This window comes from Equus caballus, chromosome 1 (genome assembly GCF_041296265.1).
Source record: "Equus caballus isolate H_3958 breed thoroughbred chromosome 1, TB-T2T, whole genome shotgun sequence".
Classification (NCBI taxonomy): Eukaryota; Metazoa; Chordata; class Mammalia; order Perissodactyla; family Equidae; genus Equus; species Equus caballus.
The window spans coordinates 182,090,550-182,116,210 of NC_091684.1; the positions used below are offsets into that span (position 1 = coordinate 182,090,550).

At 33.6% G+C, this 25,661-nt stretch overlaps 1 protein-coding gene across 4 annotated transcripts in view; it reads right to left on the minus strand.

Annotated features, from left to right (window-relative positions):
* STRN3 (striatin 3) overlaps nt 1-25,661 on the minus strand; it is a 95,233-nt gene that overhangs the window by 23,423 nt on the left and 46,149 nt on the right. For 2 of the 4 annotated variants that reach the window (XM_005603394.4, XM_005603392.4), the window contains exons 4-8: nt 22,212-22,293; nt 18,520-18,693; nt 12,007-12,136; nt 10,648-10,789; nt 5,432-5,542 (exon numbers count right to left, since the gene is read on the minus strand). In XM_005603394.4, the coding sequence (XP_005603451.1) occupies nt 5,432-5,542; nt 10,648-10,789; nt 12,007-12,136; nt 18,520-18,693; nt 22,212-22,293 (639 nt within the window). 4 annotated transcript variants of the gene reach the window in all.

Consider the following 25,661-nt stretch of genomic DNA (forward strand, 5'->3'; position numbering starts at 1 on the left):
TGGTTTTCCTATCTCCCAGCTGCATTTGCCTTCAACCAAATTTGAATACTACAACTAAATTAATTTTCCAAAATTATCACATTTATTATATCACCCCTTACTGAGAAACCACAAGTGGCACTTTAACGCTCTTTAGATCAAGGCTAACTAAAATTTTGTACTTAACTTTTCATGTGCTTCAGGATCTGATCCTATCTTTTTTATCCAATCTCATCTTTTAATGCTCCACAATACAAATCTCCCTAATTTCCAGTCAAACCAGTTTCCTATAGTATCAGTATTCACCAAGGTTATTGCCACCATATTTTGTCATATCTGTCCTCACCTATTCCTCAGGAAATGAGAATACATCCTACACAGACATACAAGTCTCTATCCTTTAACACGCACCTTGGCCTATCAAAATTCTGCCTACTTCTCCAAACCAGTTCCATCTCCTCTGTGAAGCCTTTGTTGATTTTTCCCTGCTCACCCTTATTAAATTTGTGTGTACCATAAAATTTGACTTCATTGGATATTATTTTATAATTTCATCATATGATAGCTAATGTCAAATATAATAAAGGAGAGAAAAAGTTTTGCCATTATAGATAAAGCACAAGGAAAGTAGGAGACAACAAAAGTTATTGTTCAAACTAAGGATCCCAAGCTATATTATTATTATTTTTTTTTTTTTGCATAGAGTCAAACATTAGCTTCTGTGTGGCATAGTGCCAAATTTAGGAAAAGATGGAACGTCCCTGCTTTAATTCTAACTTCTCAAAAACTGCTGAAGATTAAAGCAGACTTCACTAGCAGATAAAACACCTAGATATATCTACATCTATATATATCTAACACCTACTTTTTATCTTTCAGCTACAAATTTAATGCATCTTCATTTTCTTTCTAAATCTATCCAATATCCTAAACATAGTTAATCTAACAAAATGCAGTATCAAGCAAAACATCTGAAGTCTGATTAGCAGTAATGAGAAAACTGTAATGGTATTAGTGTCCTAGAATATTATATAAATAATCAAGGGCACAATTAAAGACTCATTAAGCATTAAAGATATTCTCAATTATTGCTGAAATCTATAGAAGGAGAAACACTCTGATTTTTATAGTAACAAAAACTTTTTCTTTTAAAGATTAGCACCTGAGCTAACAACTGTTGCCAATCTTTCCTTTTTCTTTTTTTTTGCTTTTTCTCCCCACATCCCCCCAGTACATAGCTGTATATTTTAGTTGTGGGTCCTTCTAGTTGTGGCATGTGGGACGCCACCTCAACATGGCCTGATGAGCGGTGCCATGTCCTCGCCCAGGATCCAAACTGGCAAAACCCTGGGCCGCCGAAGCAGAGCACGCGAACTTAACTACTTGGCCGTGGGGCTGGTACCATAAAAACTTTTTCTCAACTACTACAAATTATAAAACAACCAAGCTACCTCTTAACCATGACCACCAACTCCATACAAACTCACAATCCTCTAAACAGATTACGGGATAATGAAAAACACACTAACCATGCCATGTGTAAGCCAAACTATGGACTGATGACTGTTGTGTTAGTGTCTTTAAATCCACACTTACAAACACACACACACTCACGACATATGAAATTCAGTTTTCTGTACACTCTATTATTGTAAGTAAAGTAGTACTTTTTTACTGAATCTAACATTTTCCCTTTCTCAAATGTGCCCTCCCTTTGTTAATCAATCTTATATTCTGAAGTGAAACCAACTATTAGCAGGCAATCCAGAAAAGCTAAGTTTATTTTAGAATGAGGATTTAGTTATGTCATGTTTGTTAGATCTGTTCTGTTTTCTATCAGTCTAATTGTAATAAAGGTTTCACATGACAACTGTCATCTTAAAAAGACAACATCACAATGTTAAGGAAAAACAACTAGTTTAGCTGCAAAGTGATTCTGCAGTTTAAACAAGTGTACTAATTCAAAGAGCATCAATCTGTTATTTTCTCACTCTTGTCAAAATGCCTAAATTATTTTCTTGGGGGAGAAAAAAAGTAATCTGAGTTGAAGCACTGAATGGTCTGTTTTAAAAGTGTGAAATTAAAGCTGGAAATGTACAACAACTGGATCTCTTAGCTGAAAATAATATCCCTGACTATGAAAGAATTGCTTTTGTCTTTGATTTGATGCAGGAAAAAGAATATTGGACTGTTTTATGAGCTCTTCAAATGTATACTCTTTCCTAGATAGAAGCAGCTTAATCATCGAAGATATTTTACACTACATGCCAAGGTGTTCTTAAAAGCCTACTGAAAGTTATTGCTACAAAAGATTAATTTCTCCTTAAATGCATTAAAATGCTTAATATACAGATAGAGTAAAGTCACACTTAACAAAAATATTATATTTCCTAGTGACAGTTTATCATCTTGGATCTGGAATAGCAAATGACAAATACTAAGACGAAATTTAAAACAAAACTAGAAAATGATCCAGGGACATTCGCTTACAATTTATATTAAAAGAAATGTTGAAAAAGTTAAAAAGACTCCCTTTTTCCAAAGTTATTGATAATCAAGTCAAAAGATGTATAGCAATTCTATAACACTAGAGAAGAGGAATGACATATAAATCACATTCTATACATGGAAAAGACAGGAAAGTTAGGATAAATAAGAATAATTAGGAAAACTAAGACAAGTCCATCCACTAAGAACCAGAACTGTAAATACACATATTCTCAGAATGTGAAATCTTTGAAATGGGGAAAGCCTGTAAATCTTTTGAAGAAAGGACATGAAATAATCTAATCTGCTTAATAAGCCTCTATTTTATAGGTATAAAATAGCACAGGAGTAACCATAAGCCACAAGAATAAGAGCATCTATCAAAGGAACACAGATTACAAACCACAATTTAAACTTCCCAGGTTAAAAACTGAGACAATCATCAAAAGAAGTCTTAATAGATTTTAAACTCCTCCTTCTTATTCTAAGTAAAGGATCCAGATTTCAGATACTTCATACTTATTTCAGATGCTACACACTGTGTGATTTTTGTTATTGATTTACATGTTTTACTGAGATATAAAATACAGCAAAAATAGAGACCATAGAAAGCTAGAAAAATCCTACCAGATCAAGATTTTTAACAAAAGATAAACTTAACCTCCCCCTCATTCCCTTCCCCAATTATAGAAAGCTTAGAAATTATTTAAAAATGAAAGAAAACTGAGTTTCAGGTTAGATAATAGTATTGTATCATGCTAATTTCCTGATTTTCGTCACTGCACTGTGGTCATGTAAGAGAACGTCCTTGTGGTCAGGTGACATACACTGAAGTATTTAAGGAGCAACATGTCTACAAGTTACTCACTTTTCTGAACTGTTCAAAATAGTAAATGCATCTATTTACAGTGAGAAAAGGATAAAGCAAATGTGGTAAAATGTAAACATCTGGGGAACCTGGATGAAAAGTATCTGGGATTCTTTGTACTATTACTGCAACTTTTCCTTAAGTCTGAAATGATGTCAAAATGAAAAGTTACAAGGAAAAGGAAGCATAACCTGTTTGAAGCCTGAGACCAGAATAACTGCATCAGTGCTCCTTAGTTTCATGGTCTTGACTTTTAGCAGCATTAATAAAGTACACCTCTTAAGTATACCTTACTTAACAAGAAACTAGTTTCTTCTGTAAATATATACATTATTTTGAACAGTTCAGAAAACTGAGAACAGACCTTAAGTTGATTTATATCTATATTTCTAAATCTCAAAAAGCCATAGATATAATCACATTATATCAGGAAAAAAAATGGGATATTTATATTTTAAATTAAAACCCGCATTATCTAACACTTTCTTTTTTTTTTTTTTTTTTAAAGATTTTATTTTTTTCCTTTTTCTCCCCAAAGCCCCTCGGTACATAGTTGTATATTCTTAGTTGTGGGTCCTTCTAGTTGTGGCATGTGGGACGCTGCCTCAGCGTGGTTTGATGAGTAGTGCCATGTCCGCGCCCAGGATTCGAACCGACGAAACACTGGGCCGCCTGCAGCGGAATGCGCGAACTTAACCACTCGGCCACAGGGCTAGCCCTATCTAACACTTTCTAAGGAAATCTTAAGCAGATAAGTTTATGAATAACAGACATAAAGTAAGTAATCTAATATTAAAATAAACTACTTCATTTCTTTTAAAAAAAGACCTAAACCCTAAAATTCTGTCACTGTGTCTATATTAAAATAGTCAATCATGCAAAAGTACTTTTATACTCAACATGCATGAATTACATAGGTAAGTGATGTTAGAGCTGAATGTAGCCCCTGCCCAGCACAGAATGCTTTTAAAAAGCAATTCACACCGCACAGTCTGTAATTTTTTAAATAACAGTCCGTCTTTTTATTCACATGCAATAATATAAATTAGCATAAAGTTATCAAGGAAAACTGCATAACAGGTAAAAATCCCCAAAACTCCACAGTTTATTAGTCTCCACAATAAATTAAACCATTCAAAAAATGCTTTACTGAAGGAAATTTCTACCCTTTCCATTACACCTGCCATTTCATAAACTAATGTCACCAGAGAAAAGAACGTGAAAGAATGCTTATACGGTTTTTCCCTTTGTCATCCAGATTTCTTCTTGACATAGTCAAAAACCTTAGACTAGCAGAAATCAATGGCCAGTTCAAAATAAAGTTTTCCCAAAATAATTTTCAAGTTTCTCCATTTGCTACTCATAGGTCTGAAGATGTTTTTTATGTGGCTGTTTTTAAATTTTATTCACAAAATGGAAATGAATTACTTCTTTGAGAGGTGCTATAGCTAAATTTATACTTTTACAGTACATTGGTCAGGATAAAACATAGTGAAAAATACATTGAGGCACAAAAGACACTCAGCTATCGACCAAACAAACCCTACTGTCACCACTACCCTCTCCTTTGGCATTCCTCCAACAGAGTAGCCAAGAAAATACCATCCAGAAGAGCTTTCTGCTGCTGTTTTTATTTGCTGTTGGATTAAGGCCAGAAAGCAGAAATTACGGAAAGAGTTTTCCTATTCACTGTATTTCAGGATTCCCAAACTATGAAAAGTAACCTGGATATGAGTTGGTTATAGCTATAATACCATATGTACCAAAAATAGGGAAATTTATACTTCCTCCCTTTTGAACAAATTTCTGTTACTATAAATTCCAAGGCCAATATTCCTTACAATTTGGCAAACTTTTTAAAACTTAAAAAAAAACAAAAAATCTTCAAATTTTTCCTTCATCCTTATCCACATACTTAAAATGATTTTCCACTTGATCAATAATACATACTAAATTATATTTAAATAAATTTCAATTATACAACAAAATTTAAAGTTAGTCATCCCCTTTATGAAACAAAAAAATACACAAAACAGAATTGAAGAATTTTTTTCTCAGAGATTTGTATACAAAAATTATAATAGAATCTGCACTTACTCTTCACCCCTTTCTTCCCCTTTCGTTCCTTCTTGTACTGTTCCTTCAGTTTACTTATTAGTCCCTGGTCTACATCCCAAACCTCAGTAGTTGGGGAGAGGTCATCTTTATCTACATGCAGCATATTATTAAAAGAAAAAAAATCAGCAGTTGGCAATGCAAGCTGTTGGCAGTAAACTGTTATAGCTTTACATAATCATAATAAATAGGTACTAACAGCATATAGTCAAAATACTTTAAAGGTGCAGTCTCAGTTTTCGTATTCACAACTCAGACGCTAAATGCCCATCTCATAAGTTTCTAAACATTTAATACTAACAACAGTTAAATGGTGCTTCATTTCTATGAATCACAAATTTGAAGGTTATTATTCTTTCAAAACTGATAGTCTTTCAATGGACTTACATCAGAATTCTAATGTTATAAAAAATAGATCACTGCATCTTTATAAAAACGTTAATAAAAAATTATTCAGCCAGCATCATAAAAGCAAATGAATGAATTACATGCGAACTACTCATAAAAGTGCAAGCTGGAAAAGTCAGTGCCATTTTATTGATGAAAATATTCATGCACCTTCTGTCACACTGATTCTGCATGCACAGGATAACTGTACTAATGGAGAGGCATTCTAGTCCAATATAATACATACATATAATTCCAAAATACAGTGTCTCCAATAATCCATACAAAGCATTCAGAGAATCCCACCTCTACCCCCGCCCCAGCCAAATAGTTCAACATCTCATTACCTTCTTCCATTGGTCTACAACTAAGATTAGCAAAAAAAAACAAAAAAACAAAACTCAAATTCCACTGAAGAATTTTTTGAGTTCATTTTTTTAGGGTAAGATAAAAGCAGTGACAAGCATGGAGAAGTGAAAACATACATTGCCGTACATCTGCTAAAGATGACACATCAGCTATTTTAGCTGAATAACAAATCCATATTTGTTTTAAGTAAATACGTGTGCCTGGAAAAAAACTACTCCATAGTAAACTAGAGGAAAAATAGCATTAAGAAGCAGCATAAAAATAAGTCTATTGGAATTATTTTAAATATTAAGGGTTTTTCCTTCCTTTGTTTAGTTTTAAAACAGCCATGTGTTAGGAATTTTAACATTCTGTTACAGACTAAGAACTAGGAGTTTATATAACCTTGCTATTAAATAAAAATTAAACCAAAACATATAGGCTAAGCCAATCAGTCAGACTGACACAATAGTGAGATTTTATGGAAAACATACTTGTTAAAATTTTTGATGACATTATATTCTGGCTCACAAGTCTTATAAACTCCCTAGGCCTCACTCAGTCAATCTATACAGTGGACATAAAAAAGTCTTTTTTTCCTAATAGATTGCTGTATGTAGTAAAGATAAGAAATCTCTCACATGAACGGCACACAGAAATTCAATCATTTACTGTATTTTGGGTCTTTCCTACTACAATTGTTATCACTTTCTCTCTTATCCATATACCTACGATCATACGTAAAAAGCTAAATTCAAAGCTTCAAGTTAATTCGCTAACTTGAATTACCTAAAACTAGGTTGCTCAAGGTTGAAATTTACACATAAGATTATTTGTCAAACTGTAATACTGTTTGTGATATAGTTGTAATACTGATTTAAAGAGAAAATTCACTTTTCATGTACTCTAATCATGAAGTTTTCTGAAAACTACGCTTTATCAGGAATCATCAATTTACTGAATACTCTAAGAAAACAATGTGATCTAAAGAATTAATCATTTGCATCTATCTTAACAAAGCTGACAATTCTTATTTTTAAAAGTGACTACTTAAACCAAGACAAATTGACACATTTTGAGCAAATACTTTTTAAACCTCATGGAAATAAAAAGAACTGAAGTGGTATAAACTTTATACAGGAAACAGATATGACAGAAAAATTTAATAAGATAGCCAAATAGTTTTTTAAAAGACCTTTGTAGAAAAAATAAAGCTGTGAATAGCTATAACTAAAGTAGCAAAGGGTGGTGGAGTGGAAAAGCAAAGGGAATAAAAAAGGATAAGCTTAAGGAAAACAACAAATATTACTTGCAAGATAACCTCCAGTATAGAAAACAAAGGTAAACTCAGGCAGTGCAAAGAACAGGTGGGTGAATGCATATGTGCACAAAAACATCCTGGAACTTGCCTGGAAAGTAACGGCTGATTTGATATTGCTTATAAGGAATAGTAAAGAGCAAAAGGGAAGAGGCAGCATAATCTTCTACATATTAATTCTGTTTTTAAAAAATCTAAGGGGGAAAAAATACCAAGAAATGAGGTTGAATCAGTTATGGGAACTTTTTTGTTTAAAAGAAAACACAAATATGCACAAAAAATTGACCCGTGACAACTGAAAACCACAAAAACAAAATTCTATATGGTAATTCTAACCACCAAAGCAGAGAATTTATACAAATCTACTTAATGTGGCATAAATTTATAACTAACTTTACTTTATGCAAATATTCAGTACTTTATCCATTATGTTTAAATACATACATTCAGGTAGTAATTGCATTTTGTAGTCCCACAAATTAACCACAGATCGCAGTTTCACGGTGGGAGAAAATAAATAAACATCCTTAAAACGCCTATCTCCACGAGAGAAATAGCAAAATTAAGAAATATCCACTAATATTTTTGATTATGAGAAGAAAAAAAAACTATCAAATTAAATTCAGACTATCTAATGTGGATGACAGAAGAAAAACAATTTAAAAGCTTTCTAAAAAGCAGTGGTTTCATAGAATAAAAGGATTCAAAATTAGAGATATATGAGCAGATTCCTAGTATACAAAATAAAAAATAAGACAGATCATCCAGTGTGGGTGAGGTACTGGGATATATTTCATTAGGACAGACTATTTTTTTTAAAAAATCTGTGTCCTTTCCCCAAAAATTAAATCTGAAAACCACTATCGTCTCATTTATAACTAAATTTAAAGTAAACGAATTAAATAAATACAAAGGAGTGTCTGTAAATCCATCCTCTTTGTTTTAGAAAAACTGAATATGACCACCTGTTGAGTAGCAAAGATCAATTCAGAAACTGCATAGATCTTTTGACAGTTTTCATTTCTCAAGGAAAGAAACTACTTGAACCATTTTGTTCTTAAATAAGTCCTTTTCCTTTTCAAGAACTTAAAAAGCTTTAAAGATGTTTCAGTCTCATCTGAAAGGAAGAGACTTTGTTGGTTACTTCCATTTAAGAGATTCAGGTCACTCTCAAATATTAATAGTAAACGTAAATAAAGTATTGACAGTTGTCACTCACTAAGTAGGTCCTCTCTTGAAACTTGGCTCTATAGTCAATAGTCTGGACAGAAGACCAATCAACTGTATATAATACGATCCTTTTATTAAAGAAACAAGGCCACTTTATAAAATTAAATTCCTGAAATTTTTGTATATTCTTTTGACTGACAGTTAAATTTCCAGCCATTTTAGGTGAAGGAAATAGGAATGGATATGTGCCAAGATTTAGCTATACAAATGTTTGAAAACCACTTTTGATCCTTTTTTTTTAAATGAAAATAATCTAAATGTGCATCAGTAGAGCCCTGGTTAAATAAATAATGGAACACACTGGCAGAATATTATACAGCTGTTAAAAACGATGTTGAAGAAGAATAATATATTAAGTGAAAAGTGTGAGTTATAAATCAGGACACAGCAAAATCCTTTGTTAAATAAGGATATGTATATTTATATAAATGTTAACCATGGTTCTCTCTACATAGTAGCATTATCGGTGATTTTTAATTCTCTTCTTCACATGTATTTGAGGGTTCTAAATCTCCTAAAACATATATGAATTATAAAATAATTATATACTTATATAATTTAACTATATTTCTGTAATTATAAAAAAAATCCAGAAAAAAAAATAGTACCTTAGAAATTATTGCGGAAAAAATAGAGTATTTCCAATGTTGAATGGGTTACCCGCAGAAGTTAAAAGAAAACAGGTATTTTTACTGTTTCTCCTGAAAAAGACTCTTAAAGAAGGGTAAACTTCTAGAATATGGCTATTTTCAAATAATAAATACAAAAATGTATATTCAAAGTCTAGAAAGTAATTGTGGAGTTTTTTCATATTTTCAATCAAGTGCCTCTTCTCGTTCCACTTAGAAGAGAGAAATGAAGGTCTGAAACCAATGCTTGAGAATCATAAACAATGAGAAAGCTGGTAGCAAAATTCAGATCTTTTAGGTACTCGATTTCTATCAGGATAGTCAACAAATATATTATTAGGTTTTGTTTCTCCTGCTGTAAGCAATATTCATTTTCAATACATAAATGAGGTATTTTTTAAATCCAAGTGTGTTTCCTATCACCAAAGTAGTTTTAAAAAAATCTAGTGATAATTCCTCACTAGTAACTAAGCCAACTTTGGTGTTCATGTGAAACTGTATTAAGGTATTTAGTAACCTTCTTCAATAAAGCTCCATAAACACAATTTGAGTTCCACCTACCAGATAACCCACTGAGATTAAAAGATGATTGAATGAACATATTTAATAGGAACATCATACTGGTCTTCACTTATTATCTTAAAACATTTTTTATACTTTTATTTTACTTTCTAATAGGGTTTTCTCCGTGTAAAATAGAACTATGTCTTCTCCCTTTTAGTTATGGCTGGATTATTATTAGCATTACATACTATTTCCAAAGGATAGGCCCTAATATTTGCACAATGAATATTATATGTAATAAAGTTTAATACCTCCACTAAATCTTGTTCAATATAGAGCTACAATTTAGGATTAGTAGCTTTATTACTTCCTGGCAATAAGTCAAATAACACCATACAGGCATACTGAAAGAATTAAGCCTTCCTGAAACTTAAAGTCATTAACCAAATTAAATAATGGAAAAGTTTAAAACTGTATACATGCTTTTTTAAAAAAACATGCTAAGAAGAAAGGAACTGGATTTCTAAATTGACTAAATGCTTCAACTTTAAATCAAAGACAAATTTCAAAAATCAAAATCTACCAAAAGCCATCTAGTAACCAATTTAGTCACCAAATACAAATTGGTGCAAAATACTCTGAAATTATTCAATACCGCTTCCCCCCTCTCAGTTTAACTGCCACCATACATTCAGATACACACATTCTACATATAATATTTAATAATAATACATATTTAAGGGCTAGATGTTCTCCCACCCCCATATTTCTTATCACCTTACCCCATTCTGTGCCATCCCCTGAACTCCGTGCTTCTCCAGCTCCTTCACCATCTTCAGCAGTGACTAAAAAATCAAACTCTTTAAGTGCTTCTTCAGTATCAGGATCATCAGTTAGGTCAGCAGCTAAACCTTCATTACCTATCTGTAAATGGAACACAAGCCAAGAATTACTTTTATCCTAAATTTTAAAGGGATCCTGTGCTCACAATTACCTTTACACCTGCACTCCCATTTTTAAATCACTTAGATACAAAATTTCAGATTTCCATGTGGTTCACTAATCCCCAGTCATACCTTAGACAAATGGTTCTCAACAGTGCTGTGTGAAGACTGTTGTGAGATGTGATACAAGCAATGTGGTAATAAGAACAGTTAAAATGCTAATTGTCAGAATAGTTAACTTCTTTAATTATAATAGATTCACAGTTACTCCTACTAAAGACCCATTCACTCACATTCTGACACACTGTGTTGAATTGACCTCACTCACTGAGAATGGTGTATGTAATCCATAACTCATAGGGATATGGCACAGCTAAGAAAGATATTAACTACCGTAAGTCAATAGCTGTTGTAATCTTAGTAGTGCTTCACATCCCAGAACAAAAAAAGTAGAAAAGGATCAAAATCTCTATTCACTCATATTACACGAGTATGTTACACATACGAAATGTGGCAGAAAGGATGAAAGCTGCTTTTACAGACTGGAAGCTTTTTGAGAAACACTGACATTTTTTTCCACACGACTGTAACCATCCTAAAGAACCACAACTGAACCTATCCATTTGTTTTTACATACCTCAAAGTCTGCACAATACTATGATAATTCACAAATGCATCATTTCTCTACTTTTGCTCCTACAGCTAACCCACATCACCAGTGAAACAGGTAAAGTTGTTTCTTAGGCTATGAGCAAAAGTAAACTTTTATTAATCCTTACCAAGGAATGAGAATGCTGACACATACATTTACAATCCATAGGTGACTCCCTCACCCAGGAGGGAGTGTCCCCCACTGCAGCTTCAGTTAATTTGTCACTGTTTGCCGCACATGAAGAGGCATACTTCAGCAGTGAATCTTAATTGCGGCACGAGTGGAGAGGGTGTTGCTTTTTTTAAAAAGTTTCAAACCACTGGACTAGTCCTATAAAAACAGGTCCTTTCTTGCCATTTAGTGAAGAGAGCAAATAATAATTTCTATGATATGTGAGTAAGTCAGTAAGAACTGACTATACAAAACCTTCAAGCGACATGATAAAAAATGATCAATCACTTCCAATGTAATTTAAGACATCTCGAAAATTTCTATCCTGAATATATGTATATATTTTAGCTAAGAACAGAAAATCAAGTTCCTACTTTGTGTTTATTCATCCGATGTTTGTCCTTTCCTTCTGGGATGCCTTCAATCATGTCATTTTCCTCTTCTTCATCACTGTCATCAGCATTTTCTAAGAAATTGAATGTCTCAAGAACATCACCAGAGGGCCTGTAAGAGGAAAGAAAGATGAATCTAAATATTCCAATGGTTAATTCTAATACTTCTTTCTGGTTCCTATTTTAATACAGTACTTAAAGGTAGTATAGAGATTCAAATAACAACCTACTTATAATGTACTGACTAAATATTTTACCCAAGAAAAAGAATGTTTGAAAGATTACTTATTTTCTATAATTAAAGTAAAAGTGATTGTTCTCTACTGTTTAGTGGTTACCAGGGGAAAGGGGATTGGGGGGTCAGCACAAAGGATGAAGGGGTGCACTTATATGGTGGCTGACAAATAATAACGTACAACTGAAATTTCACAAGACTGTAAACTATCATAACCTCAATTAAAAAAAGTGATTGTTCTTTGTTGATTGTCCAAAATATTTTAAGAATTACATCAAAATAAAATCCTATAGTATTAGACACTCAAATGTGCTATTATTTCTCAAAATAAAGCCATCACAAGCAAGCAAATTAAACTTACCATTTCTTATAGCCCTACAACTTCTCTTATAGCTTGACCCAAATGTCTGAGGACTAAAACCAAACTTTAATTTATCAGGCTGCCCAGATTTAAAGTTATGGTAAATGAGATACAGAATATTCCAATTCATTTCACAGATTTTCTTACCTAGAAAATGAGACCCTTAATATATTAAAGAAATACTTTCAAGTTTTCCAGAACCACTCTTTTAATAAGTAATACTGATAATCTATTTTTATCTACTTATGAAGTCATTTTCTCAACTATCTCAGTTCCTTCTCTATATACAAAAGAGAGTTTTCAAACAATTGTTTAAATATCTGCCAACAGAGGTAATAACAGAACAGTGGAAATTTCAGCTCACTACAGACTTGAAATGAAAGCCTCTGCTCTTACACTAACTAGCTGCCTGAATTTGGTCAAGTCACTTAAACCTTTTGGCCTCAATTTCTTCACCTGTAAACTGTGGGGGTTGCACTAGATGATGTCAGATGTCCTTACCAATACTAAGAGAACACGGTAACAAAAAGAAGAAGAATCTAAAATCTAGGGTTTTTTTCCTCCCTGAGTGGTTCTATTTGTCCAAATTAAGGACATAAGACAATCCAGACTATTTTTTAATAGCACTTTAACATGGTATAGGGTTTTAATAGGTCTACTATACTCTGCCTAATGCAGCACATTGTTTAAGGAACCATATAAAATCTGAATGCAGAAAGAGATGATTTTTCCAAATGCAAATTAGTAAAAACAAACAAACACAAACCTACCACAATCAATAACACACACTTCTCAGCTCAACATTTATATGTCATAATATTTGGGGATAAAATGAAAGGCAAAGAAAATATTTGACAAAATTGGCACATCAATGACAGAAAAACAGAAAACAGTAAATTTAAGATATGACAATTTTGTTTTGAACTTTGATAAATTAAGTACTGTTGTACCCTGCATAGAAACTTCTGTCTCTAAAGTAAGAACTCACCTTTTAGGCTTTTAAAATTGTATTTGATCACACTAATACATGTGCACGGCTTTAAAAGTCAAATAGAGCACAATCCATAAGAGAAAGAATTGATGAATTATTAGACTTCTCAAAATTAAAAACTTTTGCTCTGTGAAAGACACTGTTAAAAGAATTTAAAGTGAAGCCTACACATTGGGAGAAAATATCTCCAAGTCACATATATAACAAAGGATTTGCGTCCAGAATATATAAAGGATATTTAAATCTCAAAATTAGCAAATAAAACAAAAAATGGAGAAATTATTCAACTAGACAATGTATCAAAAGATATGTGGATGGCACAAAGAGATGCTCAACATCAACAGTCCTTAGGAAAATGAAAATTAAAGCAACCATGGACCATGAAGGGTCTGAGACTTTATGCTATTTGCATGTTAACATGCTTTCTTTTGAGGTGTTTCTTTTTAGCATTCATGATAATGGCCTTTGTAAGGATCTTTTTAAAATCAATTTTTCCAATCTAGAAACACACATCCTTGGAAATATATTCTGTAAATCTAGAAAATTTTCTTTTATTCACTACTTTAATAAATCTTTTCAACACCATTTTACCTGTTCTCTCTTTCTGAAACTCCTAGTTGAATGTTGGCCCTCCTGAACTAACCTATAAATTTTCCTGTCTTTTCAGTCCTATTTTCACTTTTCCCTTTTTTCTGGGAGAGTCTTTTAACCTTATCTCCAAAGTTTCACACGGAAATTATTTCTATCACACTTTCTAATTTCTATTAGTTCTTTTTAAATCTCTGATTGAACCTTTAAAAATAATATCCTATTTGTTCTGTAGATGTATTATCTTCTCTCAGTCCTCTTAGAAAATTAGAGTTTTGAAAGTCTCTGTTCCCTGTTTTCTCTGAGTTCCTTTTTTTACTGAAGTACAAATGACATACCATATGCTACTAGTTTTAGGTGCACATCATAGTGATTCAATATTTATCTACATTATGAAATGATCACCATGATTTAAATCTAGTTACCATTTGTCAACATACAAAGTTATTACGATATTACTGACTATATTCCCTATGCGGTACATTACATCCTCATGATTTATTTATTTTATAATTGGAAGTTTGTACCTCTTAATCCCCTTCACCTTTTTTGCCTGCCCTCCCAGTGCTCTCCCTTTGGTAACTACCAGTTTGTTTTCCATATCTATGAGCCTGTTTCTGTTTTGTTTGTTTTTTAGATTCCACATATAAGTAAAATGATACGGTATTTGTCTTTGGCTGTCTGACTTATTTCACTTAGCATAATACCCTCAGTTCCCTCTGTGTTCTCACAAATGGCTAGATTTAATTCTTTTTTATGGTTGAGTAATATTCCTCTCTCTGTGTGTGTGTGTGTGTGTGTGTGTGTGTGTCTGTGAGTACCACATCTTCTTTATCCACTCACCTATCGATGGACACTTAGGTTGCTTCCACATCTTGGCTACTGTAAATAATGCTGCAGTGCCCACTTCTGGGTATATACCCAAAGGAAACAAAAACACTAATTCAAAGAGGTATATGGACCCTTCTGAGTTCCGGTTTTTGCGTGGTTCCTTTGGTCTCCAATTTCCATATTAAAGTCTTTCCTATTAGGTGTTCACATTTAAGAGTGAGGCACCAAAAAGATAACTGGATATATTGTGTACAAGGGTGAGGATGGCAAGCAGCTGGCTTCACTTTTGCATGATAGGACAGAGGCCCAGTCATCTGACTGGCAGATCCCAATTGTCGGTATCTATTAATGTGATCAATTTCAATATCCTGCCTGGAGGGGATATAAGACCAGCTGCCAACATACCAGAAGCCAAACAGCAGAAGAAAACAGAAGATCTCCCTGCTCAGCTGGAGAAAATGCTCAGGGTGGCACACAAATTTGGCGAGATTCCAAACAAAGTAAAAAGAGAAAGGGAGCAACTACTGGAGGTTCACAGGTAAATCAGACCAATTACTAAAGAATCTTCTCAGTTATAAGATCCAAGAGAACTCTACCCAAATAATTCCTCATAAAGTGGATGCTCTGTGATACGAAGCACCCGCAATACCTCGCTACAATAAACAAAGAAAAACAGTGACATTGACTCAGCAGAATCCAGTAAACATTACTCTTGGTGGGGTCACATTTCAACTGGATACACAATATTCCATCATAGTTAACACTTATTTTGTGCCAAGCCTTGTTCTAAATGCTTTACATTAATTCATTTCTTCTTCATATCTAACCTATCATCATCATTTTACAAATGAGAAAATTGAAGCACAGGAAGGTACAGTATTGTCCCAAAGTCACAGTTAGTAAGTGTTGAAGTCACGATTCAAACCCAGTCAGTCTGTCTTCAGAATTCACATTCTAAACCATTAAGCATAATACATATTATGATCTAAAATTTACCATTCCTCTACTATTGAACATTAAGACTGCTTCTAATTTTTTACTATTATAAATAAGAATGTGATAAACATCTTTTAGCTGAAATCTCCATCAATATGTTAGATCATTTTCTTACTTCTAGGGGTTTTCAAAGGTCCTGATAATAGATGAACCACACAGCATCTACATTAGCGCAGACTCAGAATATTTAAGTAACTCAAGAAGGAAATCAGAGGCAGGCCCTGTGGCCGAGTGGTTGGCCCAGGGTTTCGCCAGTTCAGATCCTTGGCGCAGACCTAGCCCTGCTCATCAGGCCATGCCGAGGCAGCATCCCATATGCCACAACTAGAAGGATCCACAACTAAAATATACAACTATGTACTGGGGGGCTTTGGGGAGAAGGAAAAAGAAAAAAGAAGAAGGAAATCAGTTTTAATTAAAAACAACTATTAACTAAATACCTGTGGATGGATGAACAGATAAAGAAAATGTGGTATACACTTACAATAGAATATTATTCAGCCATAAACAAGGAAACCTTATCATATGCTACAACACTGATGAACCTTCAGGACGTTATGCTAAGCGAAATAAGACAGTTGCAGAAGGAAAAATACTGCATGATTCCACTTATATGAGGTATTTAAAGTAGCCACCCACCGAAACAGCATGTCAAATGGTGGTTACCAGGGGCTGCAGGAAGGAGCAAACAGGACATTGCTATTCAGTAGTACAGTAGTTTCAGTCATGCAAGATGAAAAAGTTCCAGAGATGTACTCTACAACATTGTGCTTATAGTTAACAATACTGCACTATACACTTAAAATTATTTGTTAAGAGGGTAGATCTCGTGGTTTTTACCACAATGGAAAAAAAACCTATTAAAGTCTTAACCTCGCAAAGGCAAGAAGCTTTAGAAAAAGAAGATACAGTCTGTTGTGGATCTTTAATTCAGATTTAGGAATGGTACAGGAAACTCTATTACACTAAAGTATCTATAAATTCTATGAACTACTTAACCTGATTAAGCTGACAAGTTTAGTTAAAAATGCATGATAATACTTTGGCTTTTTCTCTCATGCTACAGAAACTCTATGCTTCCTGAAATCCAGAGTAAAGAAAGTAACGGCTCTATTAGATGTCAAATTGTTTTTATTAAAGAGATCTTATTTCTCAGAAATAAAAAACTTAAACCAAAGGCCTATGTTAACTTTAAAGTTATAAATCATGTTTTAAATAATTGCATAATGTCATAAAATATATCTAAGGTATAAAATAATGCGAGTTTATAAATTTTATACATTATTAATTTCTTAAGCTCTTAAATGAACTCATTTGGTTTTTTTCTATTCTCTTTTCCTTTGTCCTTCCAATCCGTGTTCTTCAAAATAATATCTAGTGGTTAAAAAATGAAAAAAGTTCCACTCGCTTGACTCCTTGCATTTATCAAGTCTGTATTAATCAAAAGTATTTCTGGTAGACAAAAAGAAGTGTTGACGAGGATGGTGAGATATCAAAATCCTTATGAACTTCTGGTAGGAATGTAAAATAGTTCAGCTACTTTGGAAGTTCTTCAAAAAAGAGAACAGAGTTACCATGTGACTCAGCAATTCCACTCCTAAGTATATACTCAAGAGAATTGAAAACGGATGCTCACACTTGTACACCAACCTTCACAGGAGCATTATTCATTATTCTAAAAGGTGGAACCAACCCACACACCCAAAAACTGAAAAGAATGGATAAACAAAATTTGGTATACCCATGAACAGAATATTATTTGGCAAAAAGGAATGAATTACTGACACATGCTACAACATGGATAAACCTTAAAAATATTATGCTAAGTCAAAGAAGTCACTAATAAAATAATCATTTCTATAGAGACAGATCAGTGGTTGCCTAGGGTTGGGGGAGTGGGAGGAAGTTAGGGAAGAATGGGGAGTGGCAGCCAATGAATACAGGGATTCTTTTCAGGGTGATGACGATTTTCAAAACTTAGACTGTAGTGATTGTGTGAACATCCTAAAAACCATTATACATTAAATGAGTGAAATTTATGGTATGTGAACTGTATCTCAATAAACACACTAAATAAAAAAAGTATATCTGGTAGCTTTCTGAGCCCAAACATAACACAAAACTCTGTTTCTTTCCTACAAGAGTCTAAATAATCACTGCTATTCTACTTATAGAGGAGTAGTATAATTTATTGAAAATATTCTAGCAAAAATTTAAAAATCAGGATGTTAAAGTACTTCTAAAAACTACATGAAATCACCCTAAAATTTTAAATTTGCACCTATTTTAGAATTACAGCCATTCTCAAAACTTTAGATAAATTTTAAAAGTATCTAAATAGAAAATTTATTTGCCCATGGTACCACTTAGGGGGGAAAAAGTCTTTAAATCTAAACTCTACCTGCTTTAAAAACTGTTAACAGTAGTAATAAAACTGAAGAAATGCATAATACTCTTATATAAACATTGTTAACCTACAAGTATAAATCATACCTTTTGATTTCTTGTCCTTTTTGCTTAGGAGATTCACCTCCATTCAGGATCTGTTCCAAATTCTTTGCTTCTACTGATCCGTTTGGTTCTGAATTGGATAGTCCAAGCAATGACCTTACCCGCTGAGACCGTACATCTAATATAGTATCTGTGTAACCTACTTCTTGAAGATATCTATAAGAGAAATTTAAAAATATTAAATCCCACATATTGTTAACATCTGCAAACTTGTTACTCAAAATCATATCAAAGGATTTTAGAAACAGCCATAATTCTATAAAATATAATCTTTCTTTGCCTAAACAACTTTCTTCTCTATAGACTAGTTCCAGTTCTAAGAGAATAAGGCCAATTACAAACCAAAATTTAATTAAGAAAGCATACACACAGTATGGCTAACACTAATTAAGGGCCAGTTATGTTGAAACATAAAAGCCCTAGAGCCTTAAAAAGCTTTTAAGAGTTGATGACATATATTATTTTAAAACAAAAACAAAAACAAGTCCAGAAAGTGGATAAAGAATGAGTAGAACTAAACACCAGAATGGTGACATGCTAAGTTTAAACCGCGTTCTTAGGGAGAGGTTGATGGACAGGTTAGTTCTCCTCCTAGGATCTAAGATCTCACGGCATTCCTACAGTCCCGTGGTCTTCAAATTTCCTGTTTATCTAAACCAGGGTACTTAATCTAGGATCCAGGAGGAGACTGGAGAAGAAGAAAGGGACTGGATTATGACATAAATAGAGATAATGGGTCATGTAAGGCTTTGAGTGACAAATTAAAGAATTTCTTCCTAATGTATTTAATAGGCTAAGGAAAGATGCAAAAACGGAGCCTATATATCGCTGGCAAACGAAGAAAAGATTTTTAGATGAAAGCTAAAGAGCGGGAGACTGTTAGGACACTAACACAGCAAGAAGTAAAACTGAAGAGGTGGTAAATAAATGTGGAGAAAATAAGCAAGACATAATCTTAGTGACTTGGTGCACAAACAAACATGGCAGTAGAATGAAAGAAGATGTAAGAATTTTGGGAATTTTTCATGTTTCTAGCTTGGATGGCAGAATGGTGGTTCTATTCAATGAAACGAAGAATAAAGGTTTAGAAATTAGTTTATAGGACACCTATCAGATAATCATGTAGAGTCTAGTGAAGACAATGTTTATTCAGCACAATGCTAAGAAAGGCTCAGGAGAGAGTGGACTGGGTATATAGATTTTGGAGTCATTACTGTTTGGTGGTATTTGAGGCCATGGATTTAAATGAAGTTATCCAGGGGCTGGCCCCGTGGCTGAGTGGTTGGGTTCGCGCGCTCCGCTGCAGGCGGCCCAGTGTTTTGTCAGTTCGAATCCTGGGCACGGACATGGCACTGCTCATCAGACCACGCTGAGGCAGCGTCCCACGTGCCACAACTAGAAGAACCCACAACGAAGAATACACAACTATGTACCGGGGGGCTTTGGGGAGAAAAAGGAAAAAATAAAAAAAATCTTTAAATGAAGTTATCCAGAGAAAGAGAACCTAAGTAAGAACAGAAAGGCTGGGGACACAAACACCTAAATGGCTAGAAGAACAAAAGATACTCAAAGGGAAATTTTTAAAAAGTACTTGAGAAATTAGGGGCAAAAATGATAGCACAGAGTGGTATCATGGAAGTAAGGAAAAAAAGGAGTTTCAAAAAGGAATGGATAGTCAATTTCAAATGTTTCCAAAAGACCAAATATGAAAAGAAAGGTCTGTTAAATATGTTTTTTGATAGTAGCTTCAGTGGAACATCAAAATGGAAAATAGACTCGATAGTTTGAATAAAGGAGACTACGGAGATAAACTACTCTTCGAGAAAGGTCGGAAGAGACAGAATATAAATCCAGGTAATGGGATTAGGCATTTAGGAGAGAAATACCGTGCACCTGACTTCTCCATAGCTGTCGTACTAAAAAATGCAATCCTCGTTTGAGGGGAACAATTCCCACCACACTCTAACCACATGGTCTGAACGAGCAGCCAAGATCTTACACAACCCAGGTAAAAATAACTAACTCATGGGCAGTTACTTGATCAAGTCAAGACAATTCTAATCTTCAGAAATTATTCTGACTAAAATAAGCGGTCCCCTGCCATCTGGAGAAAAGTGGTTTTCAGCAGAAAAGAATAAAATGGATACACAGAGGAGCAGAGAACGAGAGAATAAGAACATATCCTAAGTGTTTCCAGTCTCTGAGAAGTTCTCAGCGCTACTCCAGCTCTTGTCTTCCTGACACTTGGTTATTCAGTACTTCCCTCAATTCTACTAGCTACTCCAGCATTCTTCCAAACAAATCTGTTCTTACTCAAACTGGTTTGAGTTTTAGTCACTAAGAGTTCAGATGGATAAATACGTCCTTGAATGGAACATTAGAAACTGAGGTGATGAATCTGCGGTTTAAACACATTTACAGAAAAGAAAGTAAAAAGAGAGTTCTCACCTGACAGCCTTCATAATTTCAGTGAAGTAGAACCTGAGGTGTTCTAATGAGAGTAAAGGAGAAGGGACTGAGTTTCGGTGGGTTTAGAATATCCACTGAGGACAATGGGAGCAGGAGGTGACCAAGGTTATGGAGAAAGGCTCTCTGCAATGTTCAGACAGAAAACCATACATACGTAATGGTATACACATGATTTTTTTTCTCTAAGAATTAATTAGAAGCAGAAGCAACAGATAATCAAGATTAAACTAGGGCTGGGATATTGCAGGTATATATGGTAAAATGACTAGTGGGAGAGGAATAAGAAGTGGGCAGCAAGAAAGCTAAGAGCATTAGCAAAAGGGTGATACATGGGGTCTAAGCTGGATCTAGGGAAGTAAAAAAACAACAAAAAACCCAACAACAACAACAAAAAACAAAATAAAACCAACCATAGGTAGAGGAGCTAAGGAGGAAAATGTAGTAGTCAAGGATCTAAAAGATCAAGGTATGGTCAGAGAACAAATAACGTGGGAATTGAAGTGGAAGAAGTAGAATATAAGACAACTGTCAGACCATGGAATATTGCAAAGGTAGGGTAGTTCTAGGTAATAACAAGGTCAAGGGTCTGATCACACTTGACTAGCTTACTGTAGTGAAGGCATAGATGTGAGTTGAGAAGGTTGCATAATGTAAACTGCCCAAAATAGTAGTACGCAAGTACCAAAAATTTTCAAAATATAAGAGAAGAACAAATAGATAAAAGCCACACAAACACTTCTAATATAGCAAAGAGCTCGAACATCAAAAAGGTTCCTCAAAAAGTCAAGTAACAGTAGGATTTGGCAAGCCACTTCTGAAAGTTTCAGATAATCAGCTAAATTCCTTCTCTAAACCAGTCACACTCCCACTTAAAACCAAATATGTGAATTTTGCAGTGATGGGAATGGAGTGTCTACAAGCATGAACTCCACATTTTTTGTTCTGGTCTTCAAGTCATCCAGTCTTTAAGACATTCAACCCCACAAATAAGAAAACAACATCATCCTGAGGAATGTTCAGAGAAACATTCAGAAAAAACAAACTTTGAAAAGATCCAAGAGTCTAACAAAGCAAAAAAGAAGCAATGTGGAAACTATATATATTGTTCCATTATCATTAAATAATTTTTCATTTGCAAAGTGACTGAATACAACCACTTTCATATCTAGATCCTTCAAGAAAGCTGAAAATGAACCATTACTCACTGTCGTAAGAGCTGTCTGCCTTGCTTCCACGTTAACTGGCTATTCTGAGGTGCTGTGGGAGCCTCCGTGTCTTTGGTTTCTTCTAAAAATTAGCAACGACAACAAAAAAACAAGGTAAGTTTCATACACATTATTTCAACTCCTGAAAATATTGTTAAAGTTCTCTTAGGGAAAATTTTCCACAAAAATATGCCCTAAATATTTTATAAAGGACAGAAAAATATTAACATTTATTGAGTATTAACAGCAGGTCATTCATTTTAAATGTGTTTATCCCAATAACCGAAACACTTAGGTACTACCCTCCTTGTCTCAAAATTGGCAAAAACCTAAGTGTACATTAACTTATTACTACCAGGAATTCAAAAATCAAAAGCCCAGACTTTTAAATAAAATGTTACTAAAATTAATTTTTTTAACTACCAAAATTCTGCTGAGTTGAATGCTTTTGAAATTAAAAAGCTATATTTAATATTTACATAAGCTATTCAAAATCAATACTGTTAAGAAATTAGGTACATATAAAACTATTGAAGTTTTATACTATATTTATATTATTCCTAATTTTGAGTCTGTATCAGTAGACTCTAAGTCTATATCACAAGATTTTATATAGTCAATTTCATTTTTAGAACTAAAAGTTAAACCAGAAAATAGTTTTTACTATAGGTAAAAAATCGTATTTTATTTTCAGGTAATAAAGTGGACGAATTAAAAAAGAGTTTAATAAATAGTATAATTTCAGGCCAGTTAAGCTCTCAAGTATCCCTAGCGTGAAATTTAAAACTATTTATTGACACTAATGATATCACAGAAATATCTTCCCATAAATTTAAATGGGAATTTATAAGCCATAGAAGATCAGCTCTCACAGTGAATATTGAGAACTCTTAAAATGGCTCACAGTTGTTAGACTCCTGTACTCCTCAGAGTCATGTGAACAAATATTTATTGGTAGCAATTCAAATATTCTCTGCAGGCATTACTTCTCTATCCCTAACAAGCCCATTATTAGTATCTTCTATTCTTCCCCTGAACATAGGAATTTCTACAATTTCTAGAAATAATTATTTCATTCTAATAGTTCCCCTATTTTTCTATTTATACCATTTTGTTTCTTTTTTAATCACATATAACACAAAATCATGGGGAAAAAACACATTAAAAAAAAAAGAAGAAATACAATGGCCCAAAATCCTATCACCAAGAGTGTTCATACTTGAGATTTTATCATTCCATATTTTCCACCTGAAAATACATACATAAGCTTCTCGCTCCTTAAAAAAAAAAGGGCCAATGTGAGTAGCGCATTGTAAGTAGCTTCTGTCACAATGTATCTTGAACATTCTCTATGCCAACAAATATAGATTAACATCATATAAAATGATTACGTAATATTCCATATAAAGTGTGTGTGTGTATATTTATATACCCATTTAATTTAATCAGTTCCCTAATGTTGAAATTAGCTTCCATTTTTCACCCTTATAAATAATGCTAAGGATACCCTTCAAGTACATCAGAAGCGTACACTCAATGAATTTTTGAAGACACCCATGTAACCAGTACCTAAATGAAGAAACAAAACACCATCAGCACCCCAAAAGCTTTCCTTGTGTCCTTTTCTAGTCACTAGATACTCCTAAGAAGAGTATCAACATTATCCTGACTGCTAAAAACTACACTAATTTTTGAATTGGATATATATAAAATCGCTCATATTAATTTTCAATTTTATGTGACCCATCCATGTTGTCAGGTTCAGTTATACAGTTTGTTCACTTTTGTTGCTAAATAGCATTCCATTATGCTAAAATACCACAAAATAGCCATTCTAATGTTGAAAGATGTTTGAGTTCCTTCTAGTTTTTTACTATTAAAAAATAATGATATTATGAACATTCTTACACTAGGCTTAGGAAGAACAGAAGTGTGGATTTTAAGAAGTGGATTATTGGGCCATAGGGTATGCATCCTCTGTTCCCTTTAATAATACTGACAAATAACTGTCAGAGTAGTTCTACCAATTTACAATCCCACCACCAGTAGGTCTACAAGTTCTGATTGTTCCATATCCTCATCAACATTTGACTTTTTCCCTTTGGGATTTTAGACATTCTGATATGTGTCTATTTGCACTGGCAGGTTTAAGCTGTATTTCCTCAATAACTAACAAAATTGAACATTATTTCATACGTTTATTGGCCACTGGATATCCTTTTTTATGAGGTGCCTTTTCTAGTCTTTGCCCATTTTCCCACTGTTACAGTGTTTTTCGTAAATGTAGGGAAAAAGGAGCTCTTTACATACTTGGATACAATCCCTTTTATAGGGTTAGGTCTAGGATATATATATATATATTGGTATTACTGAGACAGGGTGTAAAACACATGCGTATCTCGTACTTCTTTCAAATCAACTATTTTACACATTTTCTCTTTTTTACATTTTGATTTGTTTGGGATATATAAAAGGCAAGACTGATTCATTTAATGTTTACCTCTATCTATACTCTGATGAATAATTTTATCCCATTTTGTTTGGATGGTCTGTTTTTGCCCATCCCTTTGTTTGTTTTCCACTAAACATCCTGAATAGTTTTTCTAACTCCGTGAAAACAATTTACTTTGTTATTATTGTTATCTCCTATAAATAAAATACTTGGATGTTATTTTATTCCTCAATTTGAGTTTATACAGATAAAAACAGACTTGTTTTACCTTACTTCAGTTGTAGATAGGAGAGACTGATCTGTGAACAAATCTGCTAAGTTTGCTTTATACAAACTATTGCATTGAGACCAGCTAGCCACTCCCGACTCTGGCTCCAGGGACAAGGTGGCTGCACTAGCCTCCTTCCTCACATTTACGTAGACCAAGTTAGCGCAACAGCCCTCAAGTTCTAGAAAGTGACTGCTTATTTTCTGAATAGTCTAGCCACATGAGAAAGAAAATGAGTCAGAGAAAAGCTCTGAATCCATCGGGTTTTCTCTTATGGTGAAGCCACTGTACTCTCTCTAACTGCAATGGGACTACTGTGGGAAACATGTACACACCTTCCACTTTTTTTTATCATTTATTGTTGGTCTTCCAAGGAGAAGACCACGATATTGTTCCCTAGCATCAGAGTGAAGCTTCATAGCCACTGAAAAGCCAGATAAGGAAACCCATGCCACTTCTATCTTGGTCTCTTAATTTTATATATATAACCACAATTGGAAGGTAGAAAAAAATGGTTATGCTGCTAAAACTGGTAAGTGGAGAAGACCAAAAAATAAAACAACTGCAAGCTGTGTGTATGGACTATTTCTGCTAAGTTCTAAGTACTTAATATTAAACCAATTAACTTTTTAAAATGTACTGTTAACACTAACTAAAAAAAATACATACATAAGTTTTATTTTCCCTACTGTATATGCTCTGACTTTATTAGGTATAGAAACAACTATAG